The sequence below is a fragment of the Ailuropoda melanoleuca genome, chromosome 8 (genome assembly GCF_002007445.2).
Source record: "Ailuropoda melanoleuca isolate Jingjing chromosome 8, ASM200744v2, whole genome shotgun sequence".
NCBI lineage: Eukaryota > Metazoa > Chordata > Mammalia > Carnivora > Ursidae > Ailuropoda > Ailuropoda melanoleuca.
The window spans coordinates 810,590-834,896 of NC_048225.1; the positions used below are offsets into that span (position 1 = coordinate 810,590).

At 43.3% G+C, this 24,307-nt stretch overlaps 1 protein-coding gene across 1 annotated transcript in view; it reads right to left on the reverse strand.

Moving 5' to 3' along the window:
* Positions 1-5,497: 5,497 nt before the first annotated feature.
* The window catches only part of MMP20 (matrix metallopeptidase 20), a 45,874-nt gene continuing 27,064 nt past the window's right edge, over positions 5,498-24,307 (reverse strand). The window contains exons 9-10 of the mRNA XM_002922012.2: positions 6,525-6,628; positions 5,498-5,598 (exon numbers count right to left, since the gene is read on the reverse strand). Of these exons, the coding sequence (XP_002922058.2) occupies positions 5,498-5,598; positions 6,525-6,628 (205 nt within the window). The remainder of the gene's footprint in view (positions 5,599-6,524; positions 6,629-24,307) is intronic.

Genomic DNA, 24,307 nt, shown 5'->3' on the forward strand with positions numbered 1-24,307 from the left:
ATTGAAACATGTTCCTTTTTTCTAAAAGATTTTAATTTGACAGCGAGCACAAGCAGGGGGAGGGAGTGGCAGGCAGAGGGAGAAGCAGACTCCCTGCTGAGCTGGGAGCCCCATGCAGGACTTGATCCCAGGACCCTGAGATCATACCTGAGCCAAAGGCAGACGTTCAACCAACTGAGCCACCCAGGTGCCCCAAACCATGTTTGGGGGGAGGGAGAACAGGTCAGTAGACTGAGCACTGCATGTGATAGAAAACCATCTGAGATAATTTTCACCTGCCTTCTCGTTCCCGTAGAATCCATTTTGCCTCAAGTTCCATGGTAGCGTGTGGGGTGGGGGCTCCCGGGGTCATGGACAGCAGCAGGAAGGCGGTGGCCTTCTGGAACTCACGGGTCCCCGTCTGTCCACCTGCTGCGACCTCTCCCCTGGCCCATCGAGTGGGCAGCTCACACCCAGCAGACTCCGGATTGCACACCGCTCTCCCACGCACTAAGCCCCGAAACCTTAGAGTCATTCTTTACTCTGCGCTTTTTCTTAATTCCAATATACACTTTAGGAGCAAGTTCTGTTGGTTTTACCCAGAATATTCTCCTCCGTCTGACCACTGTTAGCATTTGCGCTGCTGTTTCCTTGGTGGGCACCGTCCCCATCTCTGCCCTGGAAGAAAGCCACCGTCTGGCATCCCCGCACCCCCCTTGCTCTTACAAGATGTTTGCCACCCAGCAGCCAGGGTGATTCTCCGAAACGTAAGTGAGATCAGGTTATGCACCTGCTCAGAACCCTGCCTAACTATGGCAGAACCGATCTCCTTTGGTGGCCGGTGAGGCTCTGCGCTGTTCGGCTGGCTGCCCACCCTCCCCACCTCGATCTGCGTGTCTTCTCCCCACTGCCTCCGGCCAGACTGACCTTCCTGCTGGGTCTCAAACTTTCCCAGCCCCCTCCAACCTCAAGGCCTCGCACTTACTGCTTCCTTGGCCTAAACCCACGGGCCGCCATGGCTCCTCCTTCCCTTACCTCCCGTCTCTGCATGAATATCGTAGTAACTATCGAGTAAGTCATGTCCCAAACACGCGTCAGTAAAATGGCACTCCAACACACTTTATCCTCTTCCCTGCTTTGTTTGCTGTTCTCCAAGCACGCTCAGTCTCTTTCATTACATCCGGAACTATTTGTTCCCTGGAACGTTGACTGCGTCTTCCATCAGAATGTGTGTGTTCCTTGGGGGCAAAAGCTCCCACTGGAATGGAATGCGGCTGAGCCTAGGTCGGTGTCAGCGTAAAGTAAACGCTTCACGGAATTTCTGAATGGACTAAGAGTGAACGCAGAGGGTGGAGACGGCGGGGGGCGGGGTGGCTAGATTCGTCGGGAAGGCCGAAGGGATTATTTATGGAGATAACATCACCGGTAACATCACTGATGTCCAGAAATCGGCAGTTCGTGCAGGGTAGCCGTCTACAGTGGGGACAGAGAGCCGCCACAGCCCTGGGCAGGCCACGGTTCACACGCTGGGCTCGCGCCAGACTCCTGATGCCACAGCCTCCGGGGAGGCAGCTGTGAACACCTCCACTGCCCAACCCCAGAAGCTCACGTTCATCAGTGCTTTACGGGCCTGGGATTTCCCGAGGATAGACACATTGCTGGCCACTTACACAGACGTGCTTTTCCCCTTCCCACAGATGACCTTAAATGGATTTATATGTGACATTTCTCAACCTGTCTCTGCAAATGTTTTCTCACTGAGTCGCTCTGGTCCTTCTCTCGCTCATCTCTCCTCCCACTCTTGTCAGGACAACATGGTGCATCGCGCAACAGAAGTTTCGTTTCATCCCCAACTGTTTGAAATGATGCACTGAATTAAAGAAAAGGATCTATGGCGGAGAGATGAAGGATGTGTGCTTACAAGCAGCCTCTTTGGGACCCCAGAGTTGTTCACTGATTTCCTACGATAACTTATCCACCAGCCGTCTTCCTGGTTCTGCTCTTATTTCCATGACAACAGTGCCAGCGGTGGGAGCAAGGCAGGGATTGTGGCATTTCGGGTACAACAGGATAGGCTTTCGTCTGGTCATGCCGACAAGCCACTTGAGATTGGGTATGACACTGGGCAGGCTCAGCAGAGGGAAGTGCCAGGAGGATCACTGCCTTCCCTTCAGTCAGGTCTAAGGGGTGACAGACAGAAAACCTTTGGCTTGGACTCTCCTATGGTCCATGTGGGAGTCTGAAACTCCAACCTCTTGGCCAGCGTTATGCATTTCTTCTCGAATGCCACTCCATCGGGAAATGTTAGCTATGAATATTCACAAAAAGCCTCCCATCTCATTGTCTGTGGAGGGAAATGGCTAAAAAGCAAGAATAACCAGAATGATAGAGATGGTTTAGACAGATCATCATCCTGGATGATATAGAAATGAAAGCACTTGAAGGTGCTGTGATGATTTAAGAATATATCAACCAGAATTCCAGGTAAAAACCTGCCTGGTTCGCTTGCCACCTGCTCCGTGGGAGGGAGGTCTGAGGCGTTTCCAGATGACCACGTGGAAAAGACGAGAGTCCCCGACGGGTGAGCTGGGTCTGCGTTTCACCAGGCTGACGGGAAGCGAGCTTGGTTCTAGGCACAGAAGGTTTGGTGCAGAGTGTCGGGGAAGCCCCCACTGGGTGGGGGGTCCTCTCGTCCTTAGCAGCCCCTCTGGTGCCTTCCGGGGGCTTCCGGGCCACCCGCACAGAGTCACCCTGAGGCTAATAGGACAATGAGAGGTCATCAGAAGGAAACTCTGTTGTGCTCACCCTTGATCTCAAGAGAAGCTGCTGAACCACACTGTGTTTGAAACTGTTACTTAACAAAACGTGTTTGCCCTCAACGCCTCTAAAGCCAAGTGGCAAATATATGTTACAAATGATTTCGACACAAAATTGTTCCAGGCAAGCACATAAATGTTCCAAGGGAGCTTTGACACAAACCGTCACTATTTCTTGTGGGTTAGAGAGACTGTCTTTGTGGAACACGGACAACTGTGTCTGGGAGCCAGAAGTTCTCTTACTCAACAAAGGAATGATAATTCGTAAGAATGGTTCTTGGGGTCGGGCGTTAACAACAGTCAGTATATTATTTGATTACTGATTTCCTTTGGAGTTTGGAAAAGAAATATTTCCGGTCACTGGTTATCAATCCTCGTGATGCTAAAACAGCTCGTCATGTCTTCAGTTATCTTGGGGATACGTATATAAATTCTCTGAACTGTCTCAGAACGAAATTATCTCTAATTGCTTCTAAACAGCTATTATTGAGCCGCTCTAGGGCAGGAGGGACTATTTAAGGGCTTTGTATATTCTGTCTTCTATTTAAGCCTCTAAATATCTCTAGGACGTGAGAACGATTCCTATTCTTATTTTACAAAGGAAGAAACCGAGACACAGATTAAGGAACCGACCATCACCATGCAGCTAAAAATAACAGATCTGGGTTTGGAGCCGGTCAGACCTCGGAGCACATGCCGTTTTGCTTTCAGTAACGTTCGTTTATTTAGTGAAGTGTCTACACTGTGCATGTCCCCGGGCGAGCAGCGGGCACCACGAGGACCTCTGGCTGGTGGAGCTCAGCCCCAGATGTCTTCGAGCTAATGCTTCCCTGCCGTGTGTCCCTGCCCCAGCTGGCCAGGCAGGGCGCGTCCTGCAGAGATCATCACATAACCTGGGGCTCCTTCCTTCTTATTAAGACAACAGGTTTATTGAGATGCAGTTCACATACCATACAATTTATCCGCTTAAAATGTACAATTTAATGGCTTTTAGTATATTCACAGAATTGTGCAGCCATTACCATCATCACTTCTAGAACATTTTCATCATCCCACAAAGAAACGCCCCTCCCCCAACTCCTGTCGGGCACGCGTCAGCTTCCCGTCTCGGTGATTTTCTTATTTTGAACATCTCATAGAAACAGAGTCCTGGAATCCGTGGCCTCTCGTGGCTGGCTTCTTCGCGTACTGTTTCCAAGCTTCATCCGTGCCGTGGCGCGTGTCTTGCGGTCTCCCAGGCGTGCACCCAGGAGTGGGGCTGCCTGCGTATTTGCCAACTCTGTGTTCAGCTTCCGAGGAGCTGCAGGCCTTTCCTCCTTGCTCAGGGCCACTATGCACCTGTCCTCTGCTGCCTGTTGTTGCAGAAGTGACCTTGCTCCCTCAGGAGGGCAGTTGACGTGGGAAAGCAAGCATGCTGGAGTTTGCTTCGACCCTCAAAGAGTCAGCATCTGGGCGCTATGAATAGCCACTGTCAGTAACAGAGCGAGGGCAGGCTGGGAGTCTCCCCCAGGAGCTGCCCCATGCCTCCTTCATACTGTGACTCGAGCTTCGTTGGCGGTGGTGACGGCCGCGGCTAATGGACTGAGCGCGGCGGGTACTCCTGGCGGCCTATGCAGTGCGCTAAACGTATTTATCCTCTAATTTTAGACTCACTCCATCTTTAGAACCCTTGCGTTCTAGAGCGTAAGGTTAAAAAAGGTCATAAGAACGACAGACAGCTGTGTTTTCCCTGCATTGGTAAGTAGGTAAGAAAGAGAAAAGGTTTAGCTTGAAGTAAGAAAAACTAAACAGAGAGACTCCCCTGAATGGAAAACGGCTCCGAAGAGACTCGCTCGGCCAGGTTAACGACGGTTCGCAGCGGGTGTTTGACTGTCAGGAAGCAGGGAATGGAGTTACTGTTACTTCTCCTGGCTCTGCGGGCTCACGATCCTATCTTGGGTTTTGAGTTTCCGCTAGGTATAGAGTTTGTTGCCAAATAAAGTGTGATTGAAGCTGGTAAATATTAACTGAAAGGAGAAATGAGGAACTGTTCTTAGACAACATTTTTATTGGCTTCTGTTAAGAGTTTTCCTCTTGCCAAGTGTCCACCTCTTGCTTAGTGTGAAAATTCGTCTGAATAGGTTTGCCTGCTATGACCGACTTCAAAGACCAGTGAGTACTCGGAGTTAACCAACAAACAACGCGAAACAAGACTTACACAGTATTTTGTTTGTGATGTGTTCCAGGTAAAGATGGACAAATTCATATTCATCACAACAAACGTAGAGGCCACAAAAGCCACTGCTTGTAAAGAGTAATTATAATTTGTAGGGCAATGATGTTTCCTATTAAAAAGAATTATAATACATGTTGGGGAATCCACAGATAGGCTTCTTCTTGGAAATAAAAACCAAATTTACCATTTGTTTCTGTATATTGGGTAAGGAAAAAACAAAGCAGTGGGTGTCTCACAGAAAAGAGCATTGTGATTCTGATTTTATGTGAAGTTGACCATGCAGAAATTGCCCACTTATATTAGAATTATGAATCTGCAACCATGAAAAAATTTAGATGCGTAATTATTTTCAATGAACTCTAAGTTGCCCTTAGGGTTGAAGGCGGTGGGAAGAATCCCTATCCTACATTCTGCTTCAGTCCTTGCGGTCCAGGGACCAGCTGCTTGCGGTCGTGTTCACTCCCCAGAAAACACTAGACCTTTCTGTTCAGCAACCAATCCAGGAGCTAGATTTCAGCACGCTGACCACATCTTCCTTCTCTGTATCGTACTTGTACGCTTTTGGTCCTGAAAAGAAGTAAATGTAGCCTAAAAGAGACAAAGTTGAAAATGTCGTTACTGAAAATGACTTGCAGATCCACAAAGGGAGGGTTTGTGGGTGGCCCCACAGGGGGGCTGGGGACGTGCCAGGTGGCAGCTGCCTTCCCGAGCCCGAGCCCGGCTCTCACGGAGCCCTAGGACCCAGCACCTCTGCCTTCTCCGTCCTGCTCACCTTTCTCCCGGCGGTGCTCACCCAGCAGGTGTGGCTCAGCGTGTTTGTGCCTCTGCTCCCTTCCCTCTCCCTACCCAAACCTCTAGCCAGTCCCTAAAACTCAGCTGAAGTCCCACCGTGCAAACTCCAACTGTGGATGCCGGTTCTCGTCTTTCCTTTCTCAGCTCACCTCTCGCTGTGAGGTCTGTCATAGACTGCCCTGTATGGTAGTACTGTAATCTGTGCTGGACGGAGGGGCATTTCCCAGAGTTATGAGCCACTCCACAAGAGCAGGGAATGTGTCTGGAACTCTCTTTGAATTTCTGAATGGAGTCCAGCTCTGTGCTCTAGACTCAGGAAGAATGTGTTGACTGGTCCACAAGATTCAGCCCCATTGACTCAAGCCTGTTCAGTTCAGTTCAGCGTCCCCTGCTGTGTGTTAAACTTCAGGAGTGGGGTGAGGCGATGGGGAAAGGCTCTGGGAGCGTTGACGGCATGTGCATTTTCAAGAGGAAAGAGGCCGTCTTGGCTGGGTGAGCTTTAAGGTGTACGACTTTTGGACTGAAGCTGTACTTCCAGAACTCGCTGTTCACAGAGTCTCAATGGCAGACATTTGATACTCTTTCCAATAGTTGGTCTGGTTAGCTAAATTTATAAGGGACTCAGGACCAAGAACTCCCTTCTGGAAACCTGTTTTGTCGTATGTTAACGCACAGCCCGGATTCCTTGTTCCACAAAGAAAGTTTTCGGTGGAGATGCTCACCGTTTAGTTCCACAGCAGCGTCGATTTGGCCATTAACCCCCGAGAATTCCTCCTCAGTGTTCTTCGGGTAGTCTTTCTCCATTTTCCTTTTCCGCTCATCATAGCTGGAAGAGGTATTATTCCGTAAATAATGTTAATAAGACGTTTTTATTTTTTGTAGGTGACATGGCGCTAGTCGGACATCATCAGCCAGGGCTGACTTGTGGCTTACTGTAGATGCGTGTCTGTGTGTCTGTCTGTGCCTCTCTTCATCACGCACACACGCATGCGCACACACTGTGTCACTTCTCTCCCAAGTCCCTGAGATTCAAGGACTGCTCGTTTGCTTTAAATAGTCTATAAATAGACATATTCCTAGAATTAGTCTTAGAATTATTCTATATATTATAGCAACATGATCCTATAATTAAAAACGATATGCTGCCTTTCAAAAGGAACTCTGCATCTATTTTTACTGCTTTATTTACTGTTGCCATGATTCCCCACCCACTCCGTGTAAGAATTTCTGGGCTTGGATTCTTATCCAAGAATCAGTTGAAAGCCTGTCACAGGGGCTCTCACTCACGGGCTCCTTTGCTACGTGTCTGTGGAGGAGGGATTGGACACACCACGCACAAGGAATGAATAAACACATATGCGAACAGTCAGTAGGTATAGATAAGTAGCAAGAAAATCTCAGATAACTGAGCCTCTGCCTTTGAAATCAGGTGAATGGAATTAAATTGCTTCTGTTTCCTGGAAAGATTATACAACTGACCAAGTAGATCAGGTCTCTTTCTGGATCGGCAGCGCCTGCAGTGACAACTCAGAAGAACGTTCAGTGCCTGTCTCGCGACCCCCGCTGCCCCGTGTACAAACTGTGACTGGTGTGACTCAGCACGACTGGTATGGGCTCAGCACGTAGGCGGTGGGGCCGACGTCATCTCAAGTGTGAGGAAGTTCCTTCTTCATCGGCACAGAGCCCCCTGCGGGGACATTCCCAGGGTGAACACCCCACTCGTTTCCCACCAAAAGGTCAGACAGTTTGTGCTGTGCCTGGAGCCCTGAGCCGTTTCCTGCAGCCGCGGACACCTACCTCCTCTCATGAGGCCGTGACTGCACAGGCTGGGGACAGATCCCTCTTGACCCTGAGCGGGACTGCACGTTGGCAAAGAAGTGTTCGGGCCAGCGTGACTAGCGGGGTGAGCTGCTTGGGGAGTGCGGAGGACAGGAGTGGACGCTGACTGTGCCAGATGCCCTTTTCAGGAGGGTCATTAGAACCTTCCAGTGGGGCAAGGGGAAAACCGAGCTCTGCGAGTCACTGTAGCACAGACAGAGATGGAAATCATTCCCTGTGTTTCACTGTCATCAGAAATGCCAATACAGTGTGTGGGACGGGCAACTGTGTCATCTGAGTGATTGCGACGTCTCAGGAGTGGAATCAGGAAAAACTGGATGGGAAAAAAGGACCGTGCCGGGCACAGTGGCTCCCTCATGGCCTGCACCTCTTACGCTCGCCTCCTTCCAGTGTCTGAAATCTGGAGTACCTTATTAAAAATTGTTTGCATATTAACCTTTGTTAGCTAGGCTGCTTTCTTCTCTTGCTTCCCTGAGACAGTTGTAGGAAGAAATGGAAACTTTGGTGGGGGAGAGTGAAGACGATAATTCCAAAGCTTCAGTATTTGGAGGAGTGGTGCAGAGGAGAGGGCAAAGTGACAGCAGCCCTGCAGGTGTCCAGGACAGCATGGAGGGAGGGGCCGGAGCTCGAGACCTCTGTGCTCAGGGAGAATGGTGGCCTGGCTTTCAGGTGTCCACTGTCCTCTCTCTGCTCTGAACGGAGGACTGAGGCTGAGATTTTAAACTAGGGCTGTGCCTTACCTTTGTGCATGGTAAGCAAACATTTGGGAAGGATTTTGAGAACGTAATCACCATTTATATTGTTTTAAAATGTGTTCTCAGTTCCCAGCAAGTGACTGATTAAAGAATCCCTGTAGGGAGGCTATTACAAGTGGGGGTCTGCTGTCTTCTTTAAATTGGATATGGAGGACTGGAAAGGATCAAAGGACAGCACAAATATCTTTTTTCTTGAGAACAGCAAAACAGTTTAAATACAGGAGTATGTTTCAAAGAGAGAATAGTGACTATTGATCCAATAGGAAGATATGGAAGAAAGATCTTTCTCTCTTATCTGTCTGCTTAGTTTACTAAGGTGGGCGGTGACACCTAAAATCTCATATACATGAGTTCAGAGGATAACGGAGGTAATAACATTGATATAAAAAATGTTTCATAAGGCACCTGGGTGGCTCCGTCGGTCAAGCCTCTGACTCTTGATTTCAGCTCAGGTCGTGATATCAGAGTCTTGAGATCAAGTCCCGAGTCAGGTTCTGCACTCAGCAGGGCGTCTGCTGGAAATTCTCTCTCTCTGCCCCCCCCCATTCCCTCTCTCTCTCTCTCTCTAATAAATAAAATAAATACAATCTTGAAAAAAAATTTTTCAGGAGAAATTTTAGAGAAGCAATGTTTAGCTGGGAATTTTAATTCTTAATCACATTTATAAAAATCCAGGCAAAATGCTTGGGGAAATTGTGAAATCACTGCTTCTTTTCTCTACTCCTTCTACCACTGACGTGTGTAACAGACCCACGCCCTGTGGGCTAGCCTCCTCTCTGCCCTTTGCTTACCCTGTAACTGCTTTCTAAAGAGTATTACTCTTGACACAGTCTATTTCAAAGTATCGGTATGAAACGCCAATAGTCATTTTGGGATTAGCTGGCAACGTACAAATATTTCATTTGGACGTTTTTGGTAGACGTTCTATAGCTGGGACCCACGAAGCTACCCTAGAGTTACCTATTTTTCATGGTACCAAAAGTACATTACCGTCAAGCCATCAAAAAAAAAAAAAAATTACCCCCTATTTTCGTTATCATTTCACAAAGAAAAAAATTTTTTAACACCAAACAGGCAGAAAGGACATAATGTCAACGTAAAAGATGGTTCTTGCCAAGAATTTGCCTTTATACTGACCTAGACTACACCCCCTACATTTATAATATCGTTCTGTTTTTATTTTGCTATGGATTGGTGGAAACTTTGTGATAATCTAGCCCTTGGTTTGTGAACTGATATTTGAAGATTTCTGTTATAGAGCAAAGAGCAGACGGTCAGGTGGCCCTGGGTTTGAGCTGACTGCGTTATCTCGGGGCTCTGAAATCTGGGGAAAGTGCCCTGAGCTCCGGCTTCCTCACCTGGAAAACAGTGGTCATGAGGGTGAGAGGCAGTTTACCCACAGGCATGCACACATGCACACACGTGCCTGGTGTGTAGACACACCCAGGGCTCCAAGGACCATTAACTGACTGACCAGGAGGAGCGTGAGTAAACTTTGTGATTTGATCTGAGCTCCTGTCATCAAGGGGTTTAATCGTTACCGGACCTTCCAACACACTCCCCTGGATAGCATTCTGTAGAAGAGGCAAGGTTGAGAAGTGGCGGAGAAAGGAGGCTGGACAACGTGGAGTTAGTCCAGAACGCCGCCAGGAAGGGATCAGGATGGAGAAGGTCCACTGTTCTGTGGCAGATTTTGTGGGGGATAATGGACAAGGAAGTCAAAAGACAGGGTGAGAGTCATGAGTGTGGGTATTCGATCAATGGCAAATACATGGCGAAAAGAATGAAGAAGACTGTGTGCGGTGGACGGCGAGGGCCTCCGGATCTGGACTCGGAGGGTGTGAAACGCGGCCTCAGATGGGCCGCTCGTGAGCTGGGTGACCCGGAGCTAATGACGTAGCTCTCTGAGATGTAATGTTTTTGACTGTTTCACGGAGAGAGGAATGCCTACCTCTCAAGATTGTTGAGAAGGCCGATAGGAGAATGAGAGAACGCGAGGAAATTCTCAGCAGGATTCCTAACACATAATAAGCCATCGATAAATACTGGCTGGATTAGAATGTTAAGGAAAGAAATGCATTTTTATTGGGCGTCTACGCTATACGAGGGACCTGCAGAAATCATTGCCTTTTCTCCTGACCAAGGTCTTGTTTGTGAAAAACCTAAATACCAAGTAAAAATGATTGACCTGTAACTATGTTTATTTCCTTTATGGGCTCCTGTTTCATCATTGAATATTGATTAGTGGGAATAGATATTACAGGAATCATTACTTGCAGTTAACCTTTACTGGCAATGTCATAGTGCCATCGATGTAAAGTGTTTTTTTTCAGATGTATTATCTTACTCTCCACTTCGGTCATCTAAGGGCTTGGGGAGTATTTTGGTAAAGTGCCTGCATATAGTTTAATCTTATGCTCTGAATTTAGATTTGTTAGGCATTTCTGGTGTGTCAATTACGATGATTTCTATCATACATCAGTGGCAAAACTGACCCCATCCTGCCTCCGTTGAAGTACCAAATGGGGAGTTGTGTCTGTGAAAGGATGCTTAAGGAAAATGTGAGAAAGGATGGCAAAAAGGGGAATTTACTGATAAGGTATCTAAAATATATGTTTTCAGGAAGTTTCTTCAAGGAGACCTTTCTAGTAAAATAGAAACCCAGAATCCCCTTTGAGATTCATAATCGACTTCTAGCTAGGAACTACATGGCTTTCAGGGAGGACGGGGCCTTTGTGATCGCACTAGAGAGGGCGAGTGGTCAGGGATGGGAGCGGAGAAGAGTGAGAGGCTGCCCGTACCATCCCAGATGCAGGTTAGGAACCCTGCCTACGAGGATCCTCAAACAAGACTGTGTTACAGTGCTGAGAACTAGCGATGGCCTCAGTTACCAGCCGATTGTTTGATGAAAGCAATTTGTGTTGCCAGCCTGAATTCTCCGAGTTCAAGACCTGAATAGAGAACTCTCTCTGGACATTTCCATTCTTGGGTTTCACCAGAGCATCAACTCCACGTGTACAAAACAGAACTGTTGTGTATTCCTTTATTTCTGCTTTACTTCTTCATTTTATTCTTTCCCCATTGAACAGCCTTAGCCTCTTTGTCAGAAATCAGCTGACCATAGATATTTGCGTTTACTTCTGGACTGTCAGTTTTATTCATCTATATGCCTATCTTCATGTTCATATCACATTGTCTTGATTACTGTTGCTTCATAGAAAGTTTTGAGATTGGGAAGTCTGAGTTCTCCAACTTTGTTCTTCTTTTTCGAGATATTTTGGTTATTCTGGGTCCTGTGAGTTTCCATACGAATTTAAGATCAGCTTGTCAATTTCTACAAAGAAACCAATGGTATTCTGATAGGGCTTGCGTTGAGTCCTGTAGATCAATTTGGGGAGTATTTTGTCATCTAGGAAATATTAAGGCTTGGGGCTCCTGGGTGGCTCAGTCAGTGAAGCATCTGCCTTCCGCTCAGGTCATGATGCAGGGGTCCTGGGATCAAGTCCCTCGTGGGGCTCCCTGCTCAGCAGGAGTCTGCTTCTCCCTCTGCCCCTCCCCCCGTGCTCATGCTCTCTCTCTCTCTCAAATAAATAAATAAGATCTTTAAAAAAATTGTAAGGCTTCTTATCCAGGGACGTGATATGTCTTTCCATTTAGATTGTTCAATTTCTTTCAACAGGGTTTTGTAGTTTTCAGGCTAAAAGTTTTCCACTTCCTCCGTTAAATTTATTTCTAAATAGTATTTTTCTTTTTGATACTATAATAAGTGGAGTTATTTTCTTCATTTTTGGATTATTTATTGAAGTGTATGGAAGTAAAATTGATTTTTGCGTACTGAACTCATACTCTGCATATTTGCTGAACTTACTAGTTCTAACAGGTTTTTTTTTTTTTGGAGAAATCCTTAGGCTTTTCTATATAAAAAAACCACATGACATAAAAATGGTTTTACTTCCTTTCCAGTCTGAATGCCTTTTATCTTATTCATTCTTGCTTAATTGCCCTGGTTGGAACCTCCAGTATAATGTTGAATAGAAGTGGTGAGAGTGAAAATTTTTGTCTTGTTGCTGATTTTAGGGGTAAGGGATCCAGGCTTTCACCACTGAGTATGAGATCAGCTGTGGGTTTTCATAGACACTTTTCATCAGGTTGAGAAAGTGTCCTTTTGTTTCTAGTTTGTTTAGTAGTTTTTATTTTGCAACAGATTTGGATTTTGTCTAATGCTTTTTCTGCATTAATTGAGATGATCATATGGCTTTTGTTTTTTATTCTATTGATATAGCGTATTACATTAATTGATTTTCAGAAGTTAAACCAACCGTATATGCCTGGGAAGACCACTTGGTCATGGTTGTAATTCCTTTTGTGTGCTGCTGGGTTTGGTTTGCTATTTTTGGAGGATTTTTGCATCCATATTCACAAAAGATACTGCTCTGAAGTTTTATTTTCTTGTGATGCCTTCGTCTGTTTTTGGTATCAGGGTAATGCTGTCCTCGTAAATGAGTTGAGGAATGGCCCTCCTCTTCTATTTTTTAGAGGAGTTTGTGAAAAATTGGCATTAATTCCTCTTTAAATGTTTTGGTAGAATTCACTACTGAGGCATGTAGGCCTGGGCTTTTCTTCATGGATAATTTTTTTGATTATGAATAAAATCTTTTCATTTGTTATAGGTCAGTTCAGCTATTTCTTCTTGACTCAGCTTCATCATTTTGTGTCTTTCCAGGAATTTGTCATTTCAGCTCAGTTATCAAATTTACTGGCATACAGTTATTCATAGGGCTCCTTTATCGTCCATTTAATTTCTGTAAGTTTGGTAGTAATGTTCCCTTTTTCATTTCTGATTTTAGTGATCTGAGTCTTCCCTTTTTAACTAGGTCAACCCAGTGAGAAATCTGTCAATTTTGTTGATCTTTTCAAAGATCAAAACTTAGTTTTGTTGATTTTCTCAAATTGCTTGTAATATTCTCTACTCCATTTATTTCCACCATATCTTTATAATTTCCTTCTTTCCACTTGCCTTAGGGTTCATTGGCTTTTTTACCCAGTGTCTTGGGTAGCAGGTTAGGTTATTGACTTGAGATCTTTTTATAATGGGCATTTAGAGACATAAATTTCCCTGGGTACTGCTTTCACTGCAACCATATGTTCTCAAATACTGGGTTTCCATTTTCATTCATCTTTAAGTATTTTCTAATTTCTCTCGTGATTTCCCCTTTGACACATGGGTTGTTTTAGAGTATGTTCATTTCCATATGTTTGTAAATTTTCCAGTTTTCCCTCTGATATTGATTGGTAACTTCGTTTCATTGTGATCAGGAAAGATATTTTGTATGATTTCAGTTGTTTTAAATTTATGGAGATGTGTGGTGGCCTAGACTATTACCTCTTCTGGGCAATGCACCATAAGCACTTGAGAAGAATGTGTATCCTGCTTTCGTGTGAAGTGTTCTATACACACCTGTTAGGTCTCATTGGTTTATAGTGCTCTTCATGGCTTCTGTTCTTTATAGATCTTGTTGTCTAGTTGCTCTATTCATTATTGAAAGTGAGGTATTGAAGTTTCCAAATATTATTATTCAGTTGTCTTCTCCCTTCATTTCTGTCAGTTTTTTGTTGTTGTTGTTGTTGTTGTTGTTGTTTTGGCTTCATGCATTTTGGGTGTCTGTTGCTGGTTGTTTAATCTTCTTGGTAGACTGACTCTTTTATCACTAAAAAATGTTCCTCTGAATCCCTAGTAACCCTTTTTATTTTAAAGTCTGTTTTGCCTGATATTAGCAAAGCCACTCTAGATTTCTTACGGTTGCTGTTTGCATGATAGATATTTTTTCCATCCTTTTAATTTCAATCTCTCTGTATCTTTGAACATAAAATGTGTCTCCTATAGATAGCAAAGAGATGGGTCTTGGTTTCTTTTTTTTAATCCAGTCTAATAATCTCTGTCATTTGATTATGCTGTTTAATCCATTCACATTTAGTATTATTGATATTATTGGACCTATATCTGCCACTTTACCTTCTGTTTTCTACACGTCTCATGTCCTTTTGGTTCCTTTTTTCCTCCTTAATGCTCTCTTTTGCATTAGTGAAAATTTTCCAATGTACCATTTTAATTTCTTTCAATATTTTGTCATGACATTTTTAAAAAGTGATTTCCTTAGTGGTTGCTAGGGAGCATATCATATATTCCTTAACTTACCATAAACTGCTACAGATTTAAACTAGCTTAATTCCAGGGAGACCCAGAAACGTTACTCCTATCAAGTCTATTTCTTGTCCCTTCCTTTGATGGTGTTGTTTTTATACATCTTACATCTGTCTGTGTTACAAACCCCCAACATACATTGCTCTAATTACTATTTTATACAATTTTAATGTCTGTCTTCTTAAAAAGCTGAGAGAAGGAAGGAGAGAAAGTATATATTTATAGTTTTTGATATATTAAATTTATTTATCATTTCTGTTTTCTTTTGTTTTTCCTATGAATCTGAGTTAGCATTTGATATCATTTCCCTAGCTTAATACTGTTTTCCTTACACCCAGTTCATTTGTGCTGTTATTATGTGTTGACAAAAGATTATGTTTCTGAATGTTATAGGCCCAACGGTATAATTTTATATATATGAATAATAAACCTACATATATGCAGTTTCAAATAGTTAATTTTAAAATGAGTTAAGAGAAGGAAAGGGAGGAAATATATCTTTATACTATCTTTCATGGTTACATAGTTACATTTATTGGTGCTCTGTTTTTGTTTTTTTTGTTTGTTTTTGTTTTGTTTTATTTTTTAATGTGGATTCAAATAACTGTCTAGGGTCACTTGCTTTCATCCTGAAGAACTTTCTCTAGTATTTCTTGTAAGGCAGGTATTCTAGCAACAGATTGTCTTAGTTATTGTCTTTCTGGGAATGTCTTCTTTGGACTCATTTTGGAGATAGTTTAGCTGAATGTAGGATTCTTGGTTGAGAGTTTTTTCTTTGAGCACTTTGCAGATGTTGCCCACAACTTTCTGGCCTCTCTGGTTTAGCTGACTTCCCATCTTGTCACACTGCTCTTGGAGGGATATTTTTACAACACAAACCTGCCTGGATTACTTGCTTATTTAGGACACTTAAAGATATCCCTCTTTTTCTATAAATTCACACTGGTGTCCCTGGAAAGGTACAGGCACTTCATCATTGACATCCTGCTTCTCCTTGGGCCCCGTCTCTCATTCTAGCCCACGCTGCTATCCTGCTGAACTCTTGAAGTTTTCCCGCATACACAGGTTATTTCATGCCCCAGTGCCTTTGCTTCAACTGCTCTCTCTGCCTGGAAGCCACACTGCCCTCCTGTCTCCTGCCTGGGAAATTCCTACTCCCTTCTCAAGATGAAGAGCAGTCCTCATTTCCTCCGGGGGTTCTTTCTTGATACCTTTACTAGCGTTGGCCATTTCCTCTTTGTTTTGCCCCACTGATCTCCATCCAGTCTTGTCTCAGGGCACCTGTCGCACTTGACTGCTCTTAATTATTTCCCTGTGCAGGTACTCTCAGCTGTAGGCCTTGTTGAGCGTGGGTAGTGCCCACTGTGAACTATTTATCGTGTGACGGGCATCTCGCAGTTGTCTCATCCATTCCCACGGCCCAATGAAGCAGATACTCTTTCTGCCTCCTTTTTGAAGATGATTAAACCAAAACAGAAAGGCAATCCGTGTTGCCCAAAGATGGCTGTGAGAGTTGAGGTGAGCACTCCGTTACTCCTGCCCACACCCCCAGTCAGCAAACTCTGCGCTCTCCTAAGTGTTAAGGTCCTAGTACAGAGCCTGACACATAATCATGCCCAATATACATAGATTGAAAGTGGTAGTTTGGTAATGCAGTTAAAAATTTAAGATTAAGAAAGAAGATTTTGAACTCTAGCCATCTTTCTTATCTTTATTACCTCCTACTTCTTTCTCTATGGTGACCAACTATAAAATCTTTAAATAAACAGATCAACTTTCAGTATACTTGGGGCATCCAGGCGGGAGAGAATGTGTCCTACTTTGCATCAATCATGCCTCCAGTCTGTCTGCATAGAAAAAGTGACTTAGGGATGGAAAGGGGCTGGGGCTCATAAATTTGGACGTCACTTTACACAAAATTCAGAGAATACTGACTACCTCCAAGGATGATGGAGTTGTTGGCACCCCCAGTCCCCAGGAACTCCCTGGTATAGCCACTGCTCTGCTGTTGATAAGCAAGAGAGAATATCTACAGGGAGAAATTAGCCAAAGGTAATGGAAGTCGTGTAAAGAAAGAAAAACTGGCTGGATTGTTTGGGCCTGCCAGGAAGAGGAAAAGGAGAAGTAAAAGCCAATGGACGTATGGGGAAGAAGCCCTCGTTGAAGTTTAAGCAGCACATCATGTAGCATGTGTGGCGTTAGCGTGGTGCTGTTAGCACGGTAGAGCTCCCCTCGGATTTCACCTTGTAGCTCTCTGTGGCTGCTCCCCTGGGAGTCACCACTGCACTGACATGTGGGCTCTCACTCCTAGAGCCCGAGCCACCCTGGTTCCAAGACAACCCTCATCCTCAGTGGGGGAAGGTCTTCAGTAGTTTCCTCATGGCCCATCACTCACTAAACTGGTTCCATCGACACGTCATTGTGTCACAGACTGAACTCACGTGAGGACCGAAGAAGGTCATGATGAACAAGTAAGGGAAGTAAGTCCTAACATGTTGTCAGTCAAATTCTTGGTCTATAACTCTGGCCTTGTGTGATTTTGAGTATGGCCATCTGCGTCACGGACAGAACATCTGTCTCCTTTGGTTTTTCCTCCCATTTCCTCCTTCTTCCTGTTTAGAACAGGATGTAATGACCAAGACTTCATTGGCCACTCGAGTCTTAGGGCAACACAAGAGTGGCATCTGCATGTTAACAGCAGAGCAAAACATTAGAAGGAACTTGGGTCGCTAGTGACCGTGGACTCACCGTGTCAGCTCTAAGTCTGTTAAACTTCAGACGTGTTACGTATATGGGAGAAACAGACCTTTATGCGTTTCAGCTACAGTTACTTGCAGGTCTCTTACCAACAGCTGAACATAATTTCTAACCAGCACATGGCTTCATGGGATAGTAAGATGTCCTACATGTGAGGCTCTGCTAAAACGGGAGTGTGGAGTTTGCAGGGGAGGGCTTCGTTAATGGAGTGGCTAACAACAGCCTTTTCTGAACTTCTAAGCTGTAGATCGAGGTTGTTTGCCTTATTCTTTAGTGTAGAAACCAGTGTGTTGGAGTACATATGACACAGGACCCTCACTGGTAAAGGGACTGTCTATGCTCTGCCAAAAGCAGGAGTTTCCGGGCAATGTTGGGGCCTTCCGTCTTTCAAAGGGAAATTCCCTTTGCGCAGCTCTTTGACTGGATTGCTGCTCAGAGAATTATTGAGGTTGAAATGATCGTTTGTTAATTATCACAACTTTTGAAGCAGGGTTTGTTGATTACCATATGAGTTCCTGTGATTACTGAACAGTTACTTTATTTGAGCACCTACTAGGTGCCAGGCTCTGTGCTCGTGTGTCCACACGCGTTACTCGCTTACTGCTCTCTAGAATCTGGGAAGGTTAATTTTAAAAGTGCCTACTGTGGTTTCCTTCCCTTAACGTCAAAATAAGTCTTTGATATTTGAGTTAATCCGTTGGACCAACTTTTTAATGAATCTGTTTTATCCAGATTACTAAGACTTTTCCTTAATAGACACTCACAGAAACTTGTTTGTAAAGGTGTGTTGTGATTTCCTCAGGGGGGCATCAGGCCTCGTTAAAATCAGAGACGCTCTCCCTCCCCAAGCTTACATTTACAGAGAATTAAAAACCTGTCATCAAGCCTCCTGTGTTAGCTGCTAACCCTCACTTCCGCCCCGCTGGAGGTGCATGCTTTGCTGGTGGATGGTAGATTAGTCCAAAGACCAGGCAATGAAAGCAGAACTGAAATAATGGGAGAGTGGATAATCCCCCCAGTGAGAGTCAGGCTGTGAGCAACCTTTGAGAGATTAACTGAATGATAATCCTAACATAAACGCCCTCACACTCCCACACACATGCTTATACGTGCATCTTTCAGTCTCATTCTCTGAAAATCCACCATGGGAGTTGGGTTTCTCAATACCTATCTTCCTGTATGTCAGCACTGTCATTACAGCCACCTTATCTTAAAGAAAGACTTGGGGGAATCTGCCCAACAGCCATTAGGAGCTTAGTAAATGAATTACCATCAGGAAGCCAGAGAGGAAGTTCTGAAAGAAAAATAGCCGGCTTAGTGGTTTAATCATTGGACTGGAAGTGACAAGTCAGGACACCACATGATACTCCGAGCAATGCTCCCCGGGCTCTCAGTGGCCTGGAGTCAGCAGGGTCTCTGTTTGTTGGGCATTCATTTCTATGAAATAAATTTTCCATTTCACGAAATAGATCTGTTCTCCAGGTATATTGTTTTCTCAGTGCCAGACTGGAGAAGATACCAGTCAGGTGGAAGAAGATCACACGTACTTACTTACGAATTTATTTTATGCCATAGAAGTAGTTATGAAAATAGGTGATATGCCAGTAAAGCTATGATTCAGAACAGAAGGAGAGTTGGAGTTTCCCAGACAAACAAAAACTGAAGGAGTTCATGACCGCTAAACCAACCCTGCAAGAAATATCGAAGGGGCCTCTTTGAGTGGAAAGGAGAGACCAAAAGTGACAGTATAAAGGCAGGAAACACAAAAGCAGTAAAAATGAATAGTTTTGGTAAATAATCAGCCAAGAAACTCACAGATAAAGGATATAAAATACAGTAACATATACCTAAAACATGGGGAGGAGAGGAGAAAAGAATGGTCCAAACTTAAATGACCATCCACCTAATACAGACTGCTATATGCCTAAGAGGCTATACACAAACCGAATGGTAACCAAAAATCACAATCACTAGTAAACAGGAAGGATGAGGAGAAAGAAACCCAAATATACCACTAAAGAAAATCAGCAAAACATGAAAGTGACAAAGCAAGGATCAGAGCAAATCTTCAGAAATAATCACAAAACAAGTAACAAAATGGCACCAAATACATATCTATCAATAATTACTCTGACTGTAAATAACCTAAATGCTCCAATCAAAAGACATAGGGTGTCAGAATGGGTAAAAAAAAAATAAGACCCATCTATATGCTGCCTACAAGGGACTCATTTTAGACCTAAAGACATCTGCAGATTGAAAGGGAGGGGATGGAGAACCATCTCTCATGCAAAAGAAGTCAGGATAGCAGTACTTCTATCAGACAAACTAGACTTTAAAACAAAGACTATAACAAGAGATGAAGAAAGGTACTATATAACCATTAAGGGGACAATACAACAAGAAGATATAACGATTGTAAATATTTATGCCCTCAACTTGGAGCACCCAAATATAGAAATCAATTAATAATAAACATAAAGAAACTCATTGATAATAATACAATAATAGTAGGGGACATTAAAATCCTACTCACAGCAATGGACAGATCATCTAAGCAGAAAATCAACAAGGAAACATGGCTTTGAATGATACACTGGACCAGATGGACTTCACAGATATCTTCAGAGCATTTCATCCTAAAACATCAGAATACACATTCTCCTCGAGTACACATGGGACATTCTCTAGAATGGATCACATTGGGTCACAAATCAGGCCTCAACAAATACAAAAGGATCGAGATCATACCGTGCATCTTTTCAGACCACAACACTATAAAACTTGAAGTCTATCACAAGAAAAAAAATTGGAAAGACCACAAATACATGGAGATTAAAGAACATCCTACTAAACAATGAATGGGTCAACCAGGAAATCAAAAGAAGAAATTTAAAAAATACATGGAAACAAATGAAAGTGAATGCACAATGGTCCAAAACCTTGGGGCTGCAGCAAAGGCAGTTCTAAGAGGAAAGCATATAACAATACAGGTCTACCTCCTGAAGCACAAAAAATCTCAAATACACAACCTAACCTTGCATCTAAAGGAGCTGGGGGAAGAACAAGAAGATTAAAGCCAGCAGAAGGAGGGAAATAATAAAGATTCGGGCAGAAATAAATGATAGAGAAAGTAAAAAAACAACAGAAAAGATCAATAAAACCAGGAGCTGGTTCTTTGAAAAAATTAATGAAATTAATAAATCTCTAGACAGACTTACCAAAAGAAAAGAGAAAGGACCCAAATAAATAGAATTACAAATAAGAGAGAAAAGATCACAACCAACACCACAGAAATACAAACAATTGTAAGAGAATATTATGAAAAACCATATGCCAACAAATTGGACAACCTGGAAGAAATGGATAAATTCCTAGAAACATATAAATTACCAAAACTGAAACAGGAGGAAATAGGAAACTTGAACAGATTGATAACCAGCAAAGAAATGGAATCTGTAATCAAAAATCCCCCAACAAACAAAAGTCCAGGACTAGATGGGTTCACAGGGGGATTCTACCAAACATTTAAAGAAGACTTAATACCCATTCTTCTCAAACTGTTCTAAAAAAACAGAAAAGGAAGGAAAACTTCCAATTTTATTCCATGAGGCCAACATTACTGATATCAAACCAGATAAAGATCCCACCAAAGAAGAGAACTACAGGTCAATATCCCGGATGAACATGGGTGTAAAAATTCTCAATAAAATACTGCAAGTCGAATCCAACAGTACGTTAAAAAAATTATTCACCACGATCAACACGATCAAGTGGCATTTATTCCTGGGCTACAAGGATGGCTCAGTATTCTCAAATCAATCAGTGTGATAAACTATATTAATAAAAGAAAGGATAAGAACTATATGATCCTCTCAATAAATGCAGAAGAGCACTTGACAAAGTACAACATCCATTCATGAGAAAAACCCTCAACAAAGTAGGGAGAGAGGGAACATACCTCAACATCATAAAGCCCACATATGAAGAACCCACACCTAATATCATCCTCAGGGGGGAAAACAGAGCATTTTCTCTATGGTCAGGGACAGATGTGCACTTTCACTACTGTTATATTTTTAATTAAAGATTTTATTTATTTTAGGGGGGAGGGGCACATGGAGAGGGAGAGAGAATCTTGAGCAGATTCTCCGTTGAGCATGGAGCCCAATGTGGGGCTCAATCTCATGACTGATACCACGGCCCGAGCCAAAATGAAGAGTTGAACGCTTAACTGATTGAGCCACCCAGGCGCCCTTCACCACTGTTGTTTAACACAGTACTGGAAGTCCTGGCCTCAGCAATTAGACAACAAAAAGAAATAAAGTTCATCCAGGTTGGCAAGGAAGAAGTCAAACTTTCACTGTTTGCAGACAACGTGATACTATATATAGAAAACCCAAAAGGCTCCACCAAAAAACCGCTAGAACTTATAAATGAATTCAGTAAAGTCGCAGGATACAAAATCAGTGTACAGAAATCTGTTGTATTTCTACAGAAAGAGAAAGAGAAATTAAGGAATCTATCCCATTTTCAATAGCATCAAAAACAAATTAAGATACCTAGGAACCTACCTAAGAAGTTGAAAGACCTGTACTCTGAAAACTATAAAACACTGATGAAAGAAATTGAAGACACAAAGAAATGGAAAAACATTGTATGCTCATGGATTAGAAGAACAAATATTAAAATATCTTTCTGACCAAAATTAATTGATGCAATCCCTATCCAAGTATCAACAGCATTTTTTTTAAACAAAGCTTGAACAAAGACCCTGAATAGCCAAAGCAACTTCGGAAAAAAAAAAAAAAAGCAAAGCTGGAGGTATCATAATTCTGGACTTCAGGCTATATTACGAAACTATAGTAATTAAAACAGGATGTTACTGGCACAAAAATAGACACATAGATCAATAGAACAGAATAGGAAAACCCAGAAATGGACGCACAACTATGTATCAACTAATCTTCGACAAAGCAGGAAAGAATATCCAACGGAAAAAAGACAGTCTCTTCAACAAATGGTGTTGGGAAAATTGGACAGCCACATGCAGAGGAATGAAACTGGACCACCTTCTTAGACCATACATAAAAATAAATTCAAAATGGATGAAAGACCTAAATATGAGACAGGAAACCATCAAGATCCTAGTGGAGAACACAGGCAGCAACCTCTTTGACATCAGCCATAGCAACTTCTTGCTAGAAATGTCTCCAGAAGCAAGGGAAATAAAAGCAAAAATAAACTATTGGGACTTCTTCAAAATTAAAAGCTTTTGCACAGAGAAGGAAACAATCAAAAAAACTATATGGTAACCTATGAAATGGGAGAAGATATTTGCAAATACTGATAAAGGGTTAGTATCCAAAATATATAAAGAACTTATTAAACTCCATACCCCAAAAATGAGTAATCCAATGAAAAAATGGGCAGAAGACACGAATAGACATTTTTCCAGAAAAGACATGTGGATGGCCAACAGACACATGAAAAGATGCTCAACATCACTCATCATCAGGGAATACAGATCAGAACCACAACGAGAGACCACCTCACAGCTGTCAGTATGGCTAAAATTAAAAACATGGGAAACAACAGGTGTTGGCAAGGAGGCAGAGAAAGGGAACCGTCTTACACTGTTGGTGGGACTGCAAACTGGTACAGCCACTCTGGAAAACGGTATGGAGGTTCCTCAAGCAGTTAAAATTAGAGCTATTCTACAATCCAGAAATTGCACCACTAGGTATTTACCCAAAGGACACAAAAATATGAATTTGAAGGGGTTCACACACCCTGATGTTTATAGCAGCATTATCAACAATAGCCAAATTATGGAAAGAGCCCAGATGTCCATTGACAGATGAATGGGTAAAGAAGACTTGGTTCACATATACAATGGATTACTACTCAGCCATCAAAAAGAATAAAATCTTGCCATTTGCAATGACATGGATGGAGCTAGGGGGTATAATGCTAAGTGAAATAAGTGAGAGAAAGAGAAATACCATGATTTTGCTCATATGTGGAATTTAAGAAACAAAACAAACAAGAAAGAAAGAGACAAACCAAAAAACAGACTCTGAACTCCAGAGAACACACCGATGGTGACAAGAGAGGAGGTGGGCGGGAGGATGGGGAAACCGGTGATGGGGACGAAGGTGTGCATGTGTCATGATGAACACGGGCTGATGTATGGACGTGCTGAATCGCTCTGTCGTACACCTGAAGCTAACACAGCACTGTATGTTAACGAACTGGAAGTAAAAGAGAAACATAAACAACTGCCATAAAATAAAACGAAAGCCCTTGGACCAAAGCTGGGCACCCTTCTGCTTCCAACCAGACCCTGTCAGGGACCTAAAGTATGTAGCATAGCCACATGCTCAGAATCTGTTGTTTTTACTTTTCTCTTCTGAGGTTCAGATGAGCAAACACGGTGGACGTGAGAGCTGGGAGTGGGGGGAGGCGTGCAGAGGCGGAGCTTTCTCCCCCTTCACATGAGTCAGTTAAGGACAGAAACCCAGCAGGTGGGATGTGGTGTGACCCTGGGCACGGCGACAACAGATGGCACCTGACTCAGGTCTGCAAGATGGGCAGGGTGATTGTGTATGATCCACTTTGGGTAAGAAGAGTCTTCATGTTCTGGGTCTGATGGAAGGACTTAGCAGTAAGGGCTTTTCCTTTCAGCAGAACTTTCCTTCAAAGAGCCCCACAGTCATGACCACATCCATTTTGCACAAAATCAGAGTATTCTGGGATTCATTGGTACCCACATAACAGGGAGTCAGTTCTACCCCGAGGCATTCCCTGTGGCTAGCAATGTATTTGGGGAAGCTGTGTCTACTCTTAGGCCAGTGGAAGTCCAGTTAATAAATGCATGAAGGATTACGATGTTTCATGTGCTAGAGAGCAAATGATGGGATTCATGAATGAATGCTTCACTTATTTGGGT